The sequence below is a fragment of the Oncorhynchus clarkii genome, chromosome 28, assembly GCF_045791955.1.
Source record: "Oncorhynchus clarkii lewisi isolate Uvic-CL-2024 chromosome 28, UVic_Ocla_1.0, whole genome shotgun sequence".
Lineage (NCBI taxonomy): Eukaryota > Metazoa > Chordata > Actinopteri > Salmoniformes > Salmonidae > Oncorhynchus > Oncorhynchus clarkii.
In genome coordinates this window covers 45,504,284-45,518,226 of record NC_092174.1, presented here as the reverse complement: position 1 = coordinate 45,518,226, position 13,943 = coordinate 45,504,284, and the positions used below count along the sequence as shown (strand labels likewise).

General features: G+C 47.1%; 1 protein-coding gene across 1 annotated transcript in view; it reads right to left on the bottom strand.

The window, feature by feature from the left end:
• The window catches only part of LOC139386493 (receptor-type tyrosine-protein phosphatase mu-like), a 474,202-nt gene that overhangs the window by 170,243 nt on the left and 290,016 nt on the right, over positions 1 to 13,943 (bottom strand). Inside the window, exon 13 of the mRNA XM_071132061.1 lies at positions 8,365 to 8,641. Within this exon, the coding sequence (XP_070988162.1) occupies positions 8,365 to 8,641 (277 nt within the window). The remainder of the gene's footprint in view (positions 1 to 8,364; positions 8,642 to 13,943) is intronic.

The window sequence follows — 13,943 nt, the reverse complement described above, 5'->3', positions numbered from 1 at the left end:
GAGGATCTGTGGTCTTTACCTCTGGGGACTGTTGTAACTTCCTGGGCCCTTCAGAGGATCTATGGTCTTTACCTGTGAGGACTGTTGTAACTTCCTGGGCCCTTCAGAGGATCTATGGTCTTTACCTGTGAGGACTGTTGTAACTTCCTGGGCCCTTCAGAGGATCTATGGTCTTTACCTGTGAGGACTGTTGTAACTTCCTGGGCCCTTCAGAGGATCTATGGTCTTTACCTGTGAGGACTGTTGTAACTTCCTGGGCCCTTCAGAGGATCTGTGGTCTTTACCTCTGAGGACTGTTGTAACTTCCTGGGCCCTTCAGAGGATCTGTGGTCTTTACCTCTGAGGACTGTTGTAACTTCCTGGGCCCTTCAGAGGATCTGTGGTCTTTACCTGTGAGGACTGTTGTAACTTCCTGGGCCATTCAGAGGATCTGTGGTCTTTACCTCTGAGGACTGTTGTAACTTCCTGGGCCCTTCAGAGGATCTGTGGTCTTTACCTGTGAGGACTGTTGTAACTTCCTGGGCCCTTCAGAGGATCTATGGTCTTTACCTCTGAGGACTGTTGTAACTTCCTGGGCCCTTCAGAGGATCTATGGTCTTTACCTCTGGGGACTGTTGTAACTTCCTGGGCCCTTCAGAGGATCTATGATCTTAACCTGTGAGGACTGTTGTAACTTCCTGGGCCCTTCAGAGGATATATGGTCTTTACCTGTGATGACTGTTGTAACTTCCTGGGCCCTTCAGAGGATCTATGTTCTTAACCTGTGAGGACTGTTGTAACTTCCTGGGCCCTTCAGAGGATCTATGGTCTTTACCTCTGAGGACTGTTGTAACTTCCTGGGCCCTTCAGAGGATCTATGGTCTTTACCTCTGAGGACTGTTGTACTTCCTGGGCCCTTCAGAGGATCTATGGTCTTTACCTCTGAGGACTGTTGTAACTTCCTGGGCCCTTCAGAGGATCTATGGTCTTAACCTGTGAGGACTGTTGTAACTTCCTGGGCCCTTCAGAGGATCTATGGTCTTTACCTGTGAGGACTGTTGTAACTTCCTGGGCCCTTCAGAGGATCTATGGTCTTAACCTCTGAGGACTGTTGTAACTTCCTGGGCCCTTCAGAGGATCTATGGTCTTTACCTCTGAGGACTGTTGTAACTTCCTGGGCCCTTCAGAGGATCTATGGTCTTAACCTGTGAGGACTGTTGTAACTTCCTGGGCCCTTCAGAGGATCTATGGTCTTAACCTGTGAGGACTGTTGTAACTTCCTGGGCCCTTCAGAGGATCTATGGTCTTAACCTGTGAGGACTGTTGTAACTTCCTGGGCCCTTCAGAGGATCTATGGTCTTTACCTGTGAGAACTGTTGTAACTTCCTGGGCCCTTCAGAGGATCTATGGTCTTTACCTGTGAGGACTGTTGTAACTTCCTGTGCCCTTCAGAGGATCTATGGTCTTAACCTGTGAGGACTGTTGTAACTTCCTGGGCCCTTCAGAGGATCTATGGTCTTAACCTGTGAGGACTGTTGTAACTTCCTGGGCCCTTCAGAGGATCTATGGTCTTAACCTCTGAGGACTGTTGTAACTTCCTGGGCCCTTCAGAGGATCTATGGTCTTAACCTGTGAGGACTGTTGTAACTTCCTGGGCCCTTCAGAGGATCTATGGTCTTTACCTCTGAGGACTGTTGTAACTTCCTGGGCCCTTCAGAGGATCTATGGTCTTTACCTGTGAGGACTGTTGTAACTTCCTGGGCCCTTCAGAGGATCTATGGTCTTTACCTGTGAGGACTGTTGTAACTTCCTTGGCCCTTCAGAGGATCTATGGTCTTTACCTGTGAGGACTGTTGTAACTTCCTGGGCCCTTCAGAGGATCTATGGTCTTTACCTGTGAGGACTGTTGTAACTTCCTGGGCCCTTCAGAGGATCTATGGTCTTTACCTGTGAGGACTGTTGTAACTTCCTGGGCCCTTCAGAGGATCTATGGTCTTTACCTGTGAGGACTGTTGTAACTTCCTGGGCCCTTCAGAGGATCTGTGGTCTTTACCTCTGAGGACTGTTGTAACTTCCTGGGCCCTTCAGAGGATCTATGGTCTTTACCTCTGGGGACTGTTGTAACTTCCTGGGCCCTTCAGAGGATCTATGATCTTAACCTGTGAGGACTGTTGTAACTTCCTGGGCCCTTCAGAGGATATATGGTCTTTACCTGTGATGACTGTTGTAACTTCCTGGGCCCTTCAGAGGATCTATGTTCTTAACCTGTGAGGACTGTTGTAACTTCCTGGGCCCTTCAGAGGATCTATGGTCTTTACCTCTGAGGACTGTTGTAACTTCCTGGGCCCTTCAGAGGATCTATGGTCTTTACCTCTGAGGACTGTTGTACTTCCTGGGCCCTTCAGAGGATCTATGGTCTTTACCTCTGAGGACTGTTGTAACTTCCTGGGCCCTTCAGAGGATCTATGGTCTTAACCTGTGAGGACTGTTGTAACTTCCTGGGCCCTTCAGAGGATCTATGGTCTTTACCTGTGAGGACTGTTGTAACTTCCTGGGCCCTTCAGAGGATCTATGGTCTTAACCTGTGAGGACTGTTGTAACTTCCTGGGCCCTTCAGAGGATCTATGGTCTTTACCTCTGAGGACTGTTGTAACTTCCTGGGCCCTTCAGAGGATCTATGGTCTTTACCTCTGAGGACTGTTGTAACTTCCTGGGCCCTTCAGAGGATCTATGGTCTTTACCTCTGAGGACTGTTGTAACTTCCTGGGCCCTTCAGAGGATCTATGGTCTTTACCTCTGAGGACTGTTGTAACTTCCTGGGCCCTTCAGAGGATCTATGGTCTTTACCTCTGAGGACTGTTGTAACTTCCTGGGCCCTTCAGAGGATCTATGGTCTTTACCTCTGAGGACTGTTGTAACTTCCTGGGCCCTTCAGAGGATCTATGGTCTTTACCTCTGAGGACTGTTGTACTTCCTGGGCCCTTCAGAGGATCTATGGTCTTTAACTCTGAGGACTGTTGTAACTTCCTGGGCCCTTCAGAGGATCTATGGTCTTAACCTGTGAGGACTGTTGTAACTTCCTTGGCCCTTCAGAAGATCTATGGTCTTTACCTGTGAGGACTGTTGTAACTTCCTGGGCCCTTCAGAGGATCTATGGTCTTTACCTGTGAGGACTGTTGTAACTTCCTGGGCCCTTCAGACTTCAGAGGATCTATGGTCTTAACCTGTGAGGACTGTTGTAACTTCCTGGGCCCTTCAGAGGATCTATGGTCTTAACCTGTGAGGACTGTTGCAACTTCCTGGGCCTTTCAGAGGATCTATGGTCTTAACCTGTGTGGACTGTTGTAACTTCCTGGGCCCTTCAGAGGATCTATGGTCTTAACCTGTGAGGACTGTTGTAACTTCCTAGGCCCTTCAGAGGATCTATGGTCTTTACCTGACTAAAGAAGAGGTTATCTGCGTTAACGTTCCCCAATAACCCCCCCCCCCCCCAAAAAAAAAAAAAAAATGTCGCTCGACAAAAAGGGAACTAACAAATGAGCCACTGAAAACCAAATAGAAACCGGTGGGCTTTTAAAACTGTTTCTGAAAGGGATTCGCAGAGGGGGGTTCTACTAAGTGGTGGCCAAGCAACTCCAGTTGGGTCTTAAAATATCCCACCACGGATACCCACTGGGCTGGGCTTTCAGAACCCATTTTAAAAAACACTGACTGGACTTGATATCAGACAAAACTAAAATTAATAAACCCACTAACTAAGAATAAGAAGTGGGTGGAGCAAACAGGAGAAACGCAGGTAAAGGCTCCGTTCAACAATGTAAAGAACAGGAGAAATACCAGGTAAAGGTCCCGTTCAACAATGTAAAGGGAACACGCTAAACGCAGGTGTCGCTCTTCTTCCTCACATTTCTTGTACATTTAGCAGACGCCCTTATCCAGAGCGACTTACAGTAGTGAGTGAATACAGTCTCATACTGGTCCCCTGTGGGAATCGAACCCACAACCCTGGTGTTTGGGAAGCGCCGTGTTCTACCAGCACGGGGAGCACTGAGCCAAACGCTCCTAAATATCAGCTGGGTCTGCACAGAAGAAACGAGGACAACAGGTGAAAACACATCCTGACCAACGAGGATGATTCCAAACAGTATGCCACACCCAAAGACAACCAACCTGGAAATAGGACCGTTGGTCTGGAGTAGGACTAGACAGGGTTAAACAGTGGACTGGCTGGTGGTTGTTTTTTTTAGAGGCTCTTACTAGTCGGCAGAGCAATTTTCCCTTTTTTCCCCAAATTGTTATTATTGTGTCAAAGAATATAATGTAGGAAGGCAGAGAACGGCGTAGGTTTCGTGCACCTAAAAGTCGGATGCAATCCACCAATCAAAATCCCCCGCAAAAAAAGAAGAAGAAGAAGAACCTCGAAATAGAAAACGCAATGGAGAGAAAAACCCAAAGCCTGTAACAGGATTATGATAACACTGGCGTTCCCGTCCACTTCATGGACACACTGTGTACACCATTGATAGATAGTTCACAACAGAGTTTCTACTGTATCTGACTAGTTGTGGCCTCCTCATTTCTATAAAATACTTTGACAGCATCCAGACTACAGTAGCAGGGTTCTTCAACTTCAGTCCTGGCTGTGAAGGATATTTGTTTCAGCACTGCTTCACCTAATTCAGTTAGTAAAGGCCCAGATAGAATGTTTTCATCGTGATTGCAATAATTGATCACGATACTCCAATTCACCCTAGAAAGTTTAGGAATGAGTAACAAACTTTCTTCAGGAGAGATTAACTCCTTAATCGTCCCTCTGTCATGTGTTGTCTCTGTTCTCTTCTCCAGCTCTCTAACATTTATCTCTCTCTGTCTCTCTCTCTCTCTCTCACTCTAACATCTCTGTCTCTCTCCCCCTCTATCCCTTTTTCTCGCTCTCTCTCTCTCTAACATTTCTCTATGTCTCTCTCCCCCTCTCTCTTTCTCTCTCTCTCTCTCTCTCTAACATCTCTCTCTCTGTCCCCCCCCCTCCCCCCTCTCTCTCTCTATCCTCTCTCAATCTAAGACGTGTGGTAACTCCTTAAGCACCCAGTTTAAGGTCCATCTTCATTCCGGACCAGATCTCTTCAAGTCACCATTGAACTCTCTTCCACTGCTTAGCTTTGCTTTGTAGAGAGCCGGGGAGGAGGTGGATAGGAGGAGAGGAGGTGGAGTGGAGGAGGAGTGGAGGAGAGGAGGAGGAGAGGAGGAGGAGTGAAGGAGAGAACGAGAGGAGGAGGACAGAGTGGAGAGGGGGAGTGGAGGAGAGGAGGAGAGAAGGAGGAAAGGAGGTGGAGAGGGGGAGTGGAGGAGTGGAGAGGAGGAGATGAGGAGGAGGAGAGGAGGAGAGGAGGTGGAGTGGAGGAGGAGTGGAGGAGAGGAGGAGTGGAGGAGTGGAGAGAAGGAGAGGAGGAGTGGAGGAGGAGAGGAGAGGAGGAGAGGGGGAGGAGAGGGGGAGTGGAGGAGAGGAGAAGGAGAGGAGGTGGAGAGGGGGAGTGGAGGAGAGGAGGAGGAGAGGAGGAGTGGAGAGGAGGAGGAGTGGAGGAGAGGAGGAGTGAAGGAGTGGAGAGGAGAAGAGGAGGAGGAGAGGAAGAGGAGTGGAGGAGTGGAGAGGAGGAGGAGGAGGAGGAGGAGGAGGAGGAGAGGGGGAGTGGAGGAGAGGAGGAGGAGAGCCTGGTGCCACTTGATGATGGAGAGAGGACCTAGAGAGGGTAGAGTCTGCACTCTGAACAATCCACGACACTGTTGTTGTTGAACCTGCCTAATACCATTTCCCGTCATCAACCACCATAACCATCACCACCATCCCCATCAACACCACCATCATCACCATCACCACCATCCCCATCAACACCAACAACACCATCATCACCATCCCCATCACCACCACCATCATCACCATCACCACCATCCCCATCAACACCAACAACACCATCACCACCATCCCCATCAACACCACCATCATCACCATCACCACCATCCCCATCAACACCAACAACACCATCATCACCATCCCCATCACCACCACCATCATCACCATCCCCATCAACACCAACAACACCATCATCACCACCATCATCATCACCACCATCATCACCATCCCCATCACCACCACCATCATCACCATCACCACCATCCCCATTAACACCAACAACACCATCATCACCACCATCATCATCACCACCATCATCACCATCACCACCATCCCCATCAACACCAACAACACCATCATCACCAACAACACCATCATCACCACCATCCCCATCAACACCAACAACACCATCATCACCAACAACACCATCATCACCACCATCCCCATCAACACCAACAACACCATCATCACCAACAACACCATCATCACCACCATCCCCATCAACACCAACAACACCATCATCACCACCATCATCATCACCACCATCCCCATCAACACCAACAACACCATCATCACCACCACCACCATCATCATCATCATCACCATCACCACCACCACCATCACCACCATCATCATCCCCACCACCACCACCACCACCACCAACACCACCACCATCCCCACCAACACCATCATCATCACCATCACCATCACCACCATCACCACCACCATCATAATCACCATCACCACCATCACCACCAACATCATCCCCACCATCATCATCATCATCACCATCATCATCCACACCATCACCACCACCATCACCATCATCATGATCACTACCATCACCACCACCATCATCATCACCACCATCATCATCATCACTAACATCATCACCACCACCATCACCACCATCATCACCACCACCACCATCATCATCACCACCACCATCACCACCATCATCATCACCACCACTATCACCATCATCATCACCACCATTATCATCACCACCATCATCACCATCACCACCACCATCATCATCACCACCACCATCACCACCATCACCACCACCAACCCCACCACCATCATCATCACCACCACCTCCACCACCATCATCATCACCACCATCATCACCACCACCATCACCACCACCACCACCATCATCATCACCACCACCATCATCACCACCACCACCACCACCATCATCATCCCCACCACCATCACCACCATCATCACCACCATCACCACCACCACCACCATCATCATCACCACCACCATCACCACCATCATCATCACCACCATTATCATCACCACCATCATCACCATCACCACCACCATCACCACCATCATCACCACCACCACCATCATCATCACCACCACCATCACCACCATCATCATCACCACCACTATCACCATCATCATCACCACCATTATCATCACCACCATCACCACCACCACCACCACCATCATCATCCCCACCACCATCACCACCATCATCACCAACCCCACCACCATCACCACCACCTCCACCACCACCATCATCACCACCACCATCACCACCACCACCACCATCATCATCATCACCACCACCATCATCACCACCACCACCACCACCATCATCATCACCACCACCAACCCCACCACCATCATCATCACCACCACCTCCACCACCATCATCATCACCACCATCATCACCACCACCATCACCACCACCACCACCATCATCATCACCACCACCATCATCACCACCACCATCACCACCACCACCACCACCACCATCATCACCACCACCATCATCACCACCACCATCACCACCATCATCATCACCACCATCATCATCACCACCACCATCATCACCATCATCACCACCATCACCACCACTATCACCATCATCATCACCACCATTATCATCACCACCATCATCACCATCACCACCACCACCATCATCATCATCACCACCATTATCATCACCACCATCATCACCATCACCACCACCAATCATGGCCGGTTGGTATACAGCCTGGATATCGAACCAGGGTGTCTGTAGTGACGCCTCAAGCACTGGGATGCAGTGATTTATAAGGAATAAGATAATGATATATGTTTCTATTGTGTGAAACAACCCATTTCTTTTTCATGGTGTTGGTGCCACCATCTGAAAATGTTAGTGGCACCAGTACCACCAGGGGATTACATTAGTCTGGAGCCCTGCCACACCAATAGCGTAATATCCCTAGAAGAGGTAGCGTAATATCCCTAGAAGAGGTAGCGTAATATCCCTAGAAGAGGTAGCGTAATATCCCTAGAAGAGGTAGTGTAATATCCCTAGAAGAGGTAGCGTAATATCCCTAGAAGAGGTAGTGTAATATCCCTAGAAGAAGTAGTGTAATATCCCTAGAAGAGGTTGTGTAATATCCCTAGAAGAGGTAGCGTAATATCCCTAGAAGAGGTAGCGTAATATCCCTAGAAGAGGTACCCACCCCGTTAGCAGTGCTGACAGCCTGGAAGTAGATGCTGTAGCTCTTCTGGGGCAGTAGGGGGGCGTTCCAGTATCCACCGTAGGTCTTGTTGTCTCCCACAGTGAAGGGTTGAGGAGCCTGTAGCCCTACGGCGAAGAACTCAGCTGTGAAGTAGTACCCAGAGTTCAGTACCGTGGAGTTCTGGAAGTGGATGGGGACAGGGTAACAGCGGAGAATCTCAACCGCACCCCTCCTCGCCCTCCGAGGCCTCTCCTCTTCTACCACCACCTGGTATACACTGAGGGGGAGAAAGAGGGGAGTGTGTGGAGAAGGAGGGGAGAGAGGGGGAGAAGGAGGGGAGAGAGGGGGAGAAGGAGGAGAGAGGGGGGAGAAGGAGGGGAGAGGGGGGAGAAGGAGGGGAGAGAGGGGGAGAAGGAGGGGAGAGAGGGGGAGAAGGAGGGGAGAGGGGGCAGAAGGAGGAGAGAGGGGGAGAAGGAGGGGAGAGAGGGGAGAAGGAGGAGAGAAAGGGAGAAGGAGGGGAGAGAGGGGGAGAAGGAGGGGGGGAGGATGGGAGAGAGGGGGAGAATGAGGGGAGGGGGGAGAAGGAGGGGAAAGAGGGGGAGAAGGAGGGGAGGGGGAGAAGGAGGGGAGAGGGGGAGAAGGAGGGGAAGAGAGGGGGAGAAGAAGGGGAGAGAGGGGGAGAAGGAGGAGAGAGGGGGAGAAGGAGGGGAGAGGGGACAGAAGGAGGAGAGAGAGGGGGAGAAGAAGGGGAGAGGGGGCATAAGGAGGAGAGAGAGGGGGAGAAGAAGGGGAGAGAGAGGGGAGATAAGGAGGGGAGAGAGGGGAGAAGGAGGGGAGAGAAGGAGGGGAGAGAGGGGGAGAAGGAGGGGAGAGAGTGGGAGAAGGAGGGGAGAGAGGGGGAGAAGGAAGGGAGAGATTGGAGAGAAGGGGAGAAGGGGGAGAAGGAGGGGAGAGGGGGCAGAAGGAGGAGAGAGGGGGAGAAGGAGGGGAGAAGGGGGAAGGAGAATATGGGGGGATACGTGAATACAGTATTCAAGAATAAACAAAGCAGATTTCTAAAATAAATTATTTGTTCGATTTTAAAACGAATTTGTTTTAATTTGCTTACCAAGAAACCCAGTTAAACCTGTAATACTTTAACCTTAAAGGGACATTTCTAAAACGTTGGGGTGGTGCTGGTTTATGAATATGAAGAAGAAACATTTAATACCGAATCCTGTTTTAGTATAACTTTTATCACCTCACACCTAAAATGTTTTTCTACAAACCTAAACTATCTCTCTTTTTAAGTTCCCTCATCGTGTCCTTCTGTGACCCTGGTGTCCTGACTTCACCTGCCCTCTGACCTCTAACCCCCTGCCTTCTGCTCTCATTGGTGTTGTGATTCCTCCTGTAACCTCTCAGCAGCAGTTCTCATCGCCTCTCTCCACCCAGTCCAGCTTAACTGAAGTAGAAGAGAGAGAGACCAACGTCAATACTAACACTGGATGGCTCTTCTATAAGGAAGGCTCTGAGAGAATGATGGGACTAGACCACTGTGGTTTCACTTCAACATTGGGGGGACTAAACCACTGTGGTTTCACTTCAACATTGGGGGGGACTAGACCACTGTAGTTTCACTTCAACATTGGGGGGACTAGACCACTGTGGTTTTCACTTCAAAATTGGGGGACTAGACCACTGTGGTTTCACTTTAACATTGGGGGGGGACTAGACCACTGTGGTTTCACTTCAACATTGGGGGACTAAACCACTGTGGTTTCACTTCAACATTGGGGGGACTAGACCACTGTGGTTTCACTTCAACATTGGGGGACTAAACCACTGTGGTTTTCACTTCAACATTGGGGGGGACTAGACCACTGTGGTTTTCACTTCAACATTGGGGGGGACTAGACCACTGTGGTTTCACTTCAACATTGGGGGGACTAAACCACTGTGGTTTTCACTTCAACATTGGGGGGGACTAGACCACTGTGGTTTCACTTCAACATTGGGGGACTAGACCACTGTGGTTTCACTTCAACATTGGGGGGACTAGACCACTGTGGTTTCCACTTCAACATTGGGGGGACTAGACCACTGTGGTTTCACTTCAGCATTGGGGGGACTTGACCACTGTGGTTTCACTTCAACATTGGGGGGACTAGACCACTGTGGTTTCCACATCAACATTGGGGGGACTAGACCACTGTGGTTTCCACATCAACATTGGGGGGACTAGACCACTGTGGTTTCCACATCAACATTGGGGGGACTAGACCACTGTGGTTTCACTTCAACATTGGGGGGGACTAGACCACTGTGGTTTCCACATCAACATTGGGGGGACTAAACCACTGTGGTTTCACTTCAACATTGGGGGGACTAGACCACTGTGGTTGTAACTCAGTATTAGGAAGGTGTTCCTCATTTTTTGCACACTCAGTGTATAAAGACAAAATGGTGAATTAAGACAGAGAACACTGAGCCGAGCTAGTATTTTATACATTCAGTAGCTATTAATAACGACAGACATCTGGGAAAAGGCCATTAGAGGCAGAGGGAGGCACTAGTAGTTAACATAGACTTATGTAATTTAATCAACTATATTTATACACTGTTCATGTTATATTCCCAGATAACCTTTCAAACACACGTTTTCCAGACAAACCTGGAATATATTAGATATATTAGAACATCCTAAAGTCAGATTACCATTCCGTTTATAATCATCTTTATGGTCAATTGGTTGTTGGCTTTATCTCGCAGCATATGGCCTGACCTCACTGTGCTGTAGTCTAGGGCATTGGCTCAGCATTAGATGTTGTTTATTTGTTTGTTCCAACATGGGTTTCTGTCAAAGTTACATTGTTGCAATTACAGTGGAAGTGATGATGTCACAATGGGATCAAAAGAATGTCGAGGAAATCCCATGAAAGTGGGAGGAGGACAAAAAGCTTAATAGTTGAACAAGTATAAAATATATTTAAAAAAAAGTTGCGTAAGAGCTCACTATTCCACTGCTCGTTTTAAAGATTGATTGACGTTTCTAGCTTAACTCTCTAAGGACGATGTCTGCACCGCCGCAGCAATCGAATTAGCATAATAAAACAGTCCCCATAAAAATCTGTCAGGTTAACATAGGGATATCTTGTCCGAACAGTTTGGGCAACAGACCAATATGAAAGGTGAGACTCTCACGAACATGTACAGTACCAGTCAAAAGTTTGGACACACCTACTCATTCAAGGGTTTTCTTTATTGTTCATATTTTCTACATTGTAGAATAATAGTGAAGACATCAAAACTATGAAATAACACACATGGAATCATGTAGTAACCAAAATAGTGCTAAATAAATCTAAATATATTTAATATTCGAGATACTGTACTTCAAAGTAGCCTCCCTTCAACAAGATGACAGCTTTACACACCCTTGGCATTCTCTCAACCAGCTTCATGAGGTAGTCACCTGGAATGCATTTCAATGAACATGTGTGACTTGTTAAAAGTACATTCTCTGAATATCTTTCCTTCTTTTTAACACGTTTGAGTTGTGTTGTGACAATGTAGAGGTGATTTACAGAAGATAGTCCTATTTGGTAAAAGACCAAGTCCATATTATGGCAAGAACAGCTCAAATAAGCAAAGCGAAACTACAGCCCATCATTACTTTAAAACAGAAAGGTCAGTCAATCCGGAAAATGTTGAGAACTTTGAAAGCCCAAATAAATGCCTTTCAGAGTTCAAGTAACAGACGCATCTCAACATCAACTGTTCAGAGGAGACTGTGTGAATCAGGCCTTCATGGTCGAATTGATGTAAAGAAACCACTGCTAAAGGACACCAATAAGAAGAAGAGACTTGCTTGGGCCAAGAAACACGAGTAATGGACATTAGACTGGTAGAAATCTGTCCTTTGCTCTGAGTCCAAATTTTAGTTTTTTTTCCAACAGCCGTGTCTTTATAAGATGCAGAGTAGGTTCTGCATGTGTGGTTCCCACCGTGAAGCACGGAGGAGGAGGTGTGATGGTGTGGGGTGCTCTGCTGGTGACACTGTCTGTGATTGCTTTAGAATTCAAGGCACACTTAACCATCATGGCAACCACTGTGAAGCATGGAGGAGGTGTGATGGTGTAGGGGTGGATCATGGCTACCACAGAGAAACGCCATCTTATCTGGTTTGCGCTTAGTAGGACTATCATTTGTTTTTCAACAGGACTGTTGTGTCTTTACTATCATTAATGTTAAAACGGCTGTTTTATCAAAGCGAGGAACTATTACCACAATGATTAAATTAATCCTGTAACTCATTAGCAATCTTGGGGCACCATGGAAAAAGTTTATTTAATGAGTTACCATTTTCCGAATTAAGTCTTAAATATATAAAGTTCTCTTACATTTCAGTCATCAATCAAATTAATAAATTGTTAACTTCTACTGTATCGGTCTTATTCTGAATGTTGCAAAATCCTTGGATATCTGCCCAAATCCTAGCATAAATTTTGAATCAGCGATATAAAAGTGGCTTAATTATTAAATTGCTAACTAACTAAATAATCACACAGAATTACATATACACAAACAGAATAGCTTACGCATTGATTACTACATAATGCAATGAAAGGTCCCTAGTGGACTTAAACGATATGACGGCTTGTTACTCAAAATGAAAATGAAAAGGGAGGGGCATGTAAGAAAGAGCGGGAGAAAAGACAAAGGACTTCACTATCGTACACACAGCTGATAACTACGCTCATGGAAATGCTAATACTTTGCACATGAACGCCCGTTCATTAGAAAATGATTGCAATATACATATTTATGATTATATGCCTTTGTTATCTCTCTGTTGAAATCGCCAGTCCGTTTTCTGGTCAGTCGACAGAATGTCTCTGGTTGTCCACCAGAAGTCAACATGTCCTCAGCAGCTCTGTAACTTAGAATAGAGTGGTGAGAGGAAATCGTTTAGTTTTTTTTGTCTCTCGTCTTCGGCCAAGTTTTCCTAGACTATTTTACATATACACCCCGCAGACTGTGACTGTGTAGTCTTTAGTTTTGTAGATGTCTTAACCATTTGTAAAGTATTCAGCTTGCGCTGCACGTAGCTGGTCTATAGAGTCTAACTATTCGTGACATCCGGTTCACACTGCCCACTTGCCACACTTGTAGAGACATTCTATTTTTCTATGTTGAAAGTTTCAGAGTTTCAGAGTCCTTCCGTCCGTACCTTTTAGCTCACGCAGTCAGTCTCGTTGGCCTAATGTATATTTTGTCACGAATCCTATTTATTTAAGCACTCTGTGAAAAAGGGGTGTTCCCTCCTTTCGTCATGTGTTTTATGTGGGTGTGGTCACGGACTGGTTAAGACTTCATATGAAAAACTATTATCTCATTTAAATTCACATTACATCTTCTCACAAATAGTTTCATATTTAATCATATAAGTTCTACAACATTTGGATGTGACCCTGACAAATACTGTATAAAGAATCTAAAATCTAAAATCAATTTTGATTTATTAAACACTTTTTGGTTACTGCATGATTCCATGTGTGTTATTTCATAGTTGATGTCTTCACTATTATTCTACAATG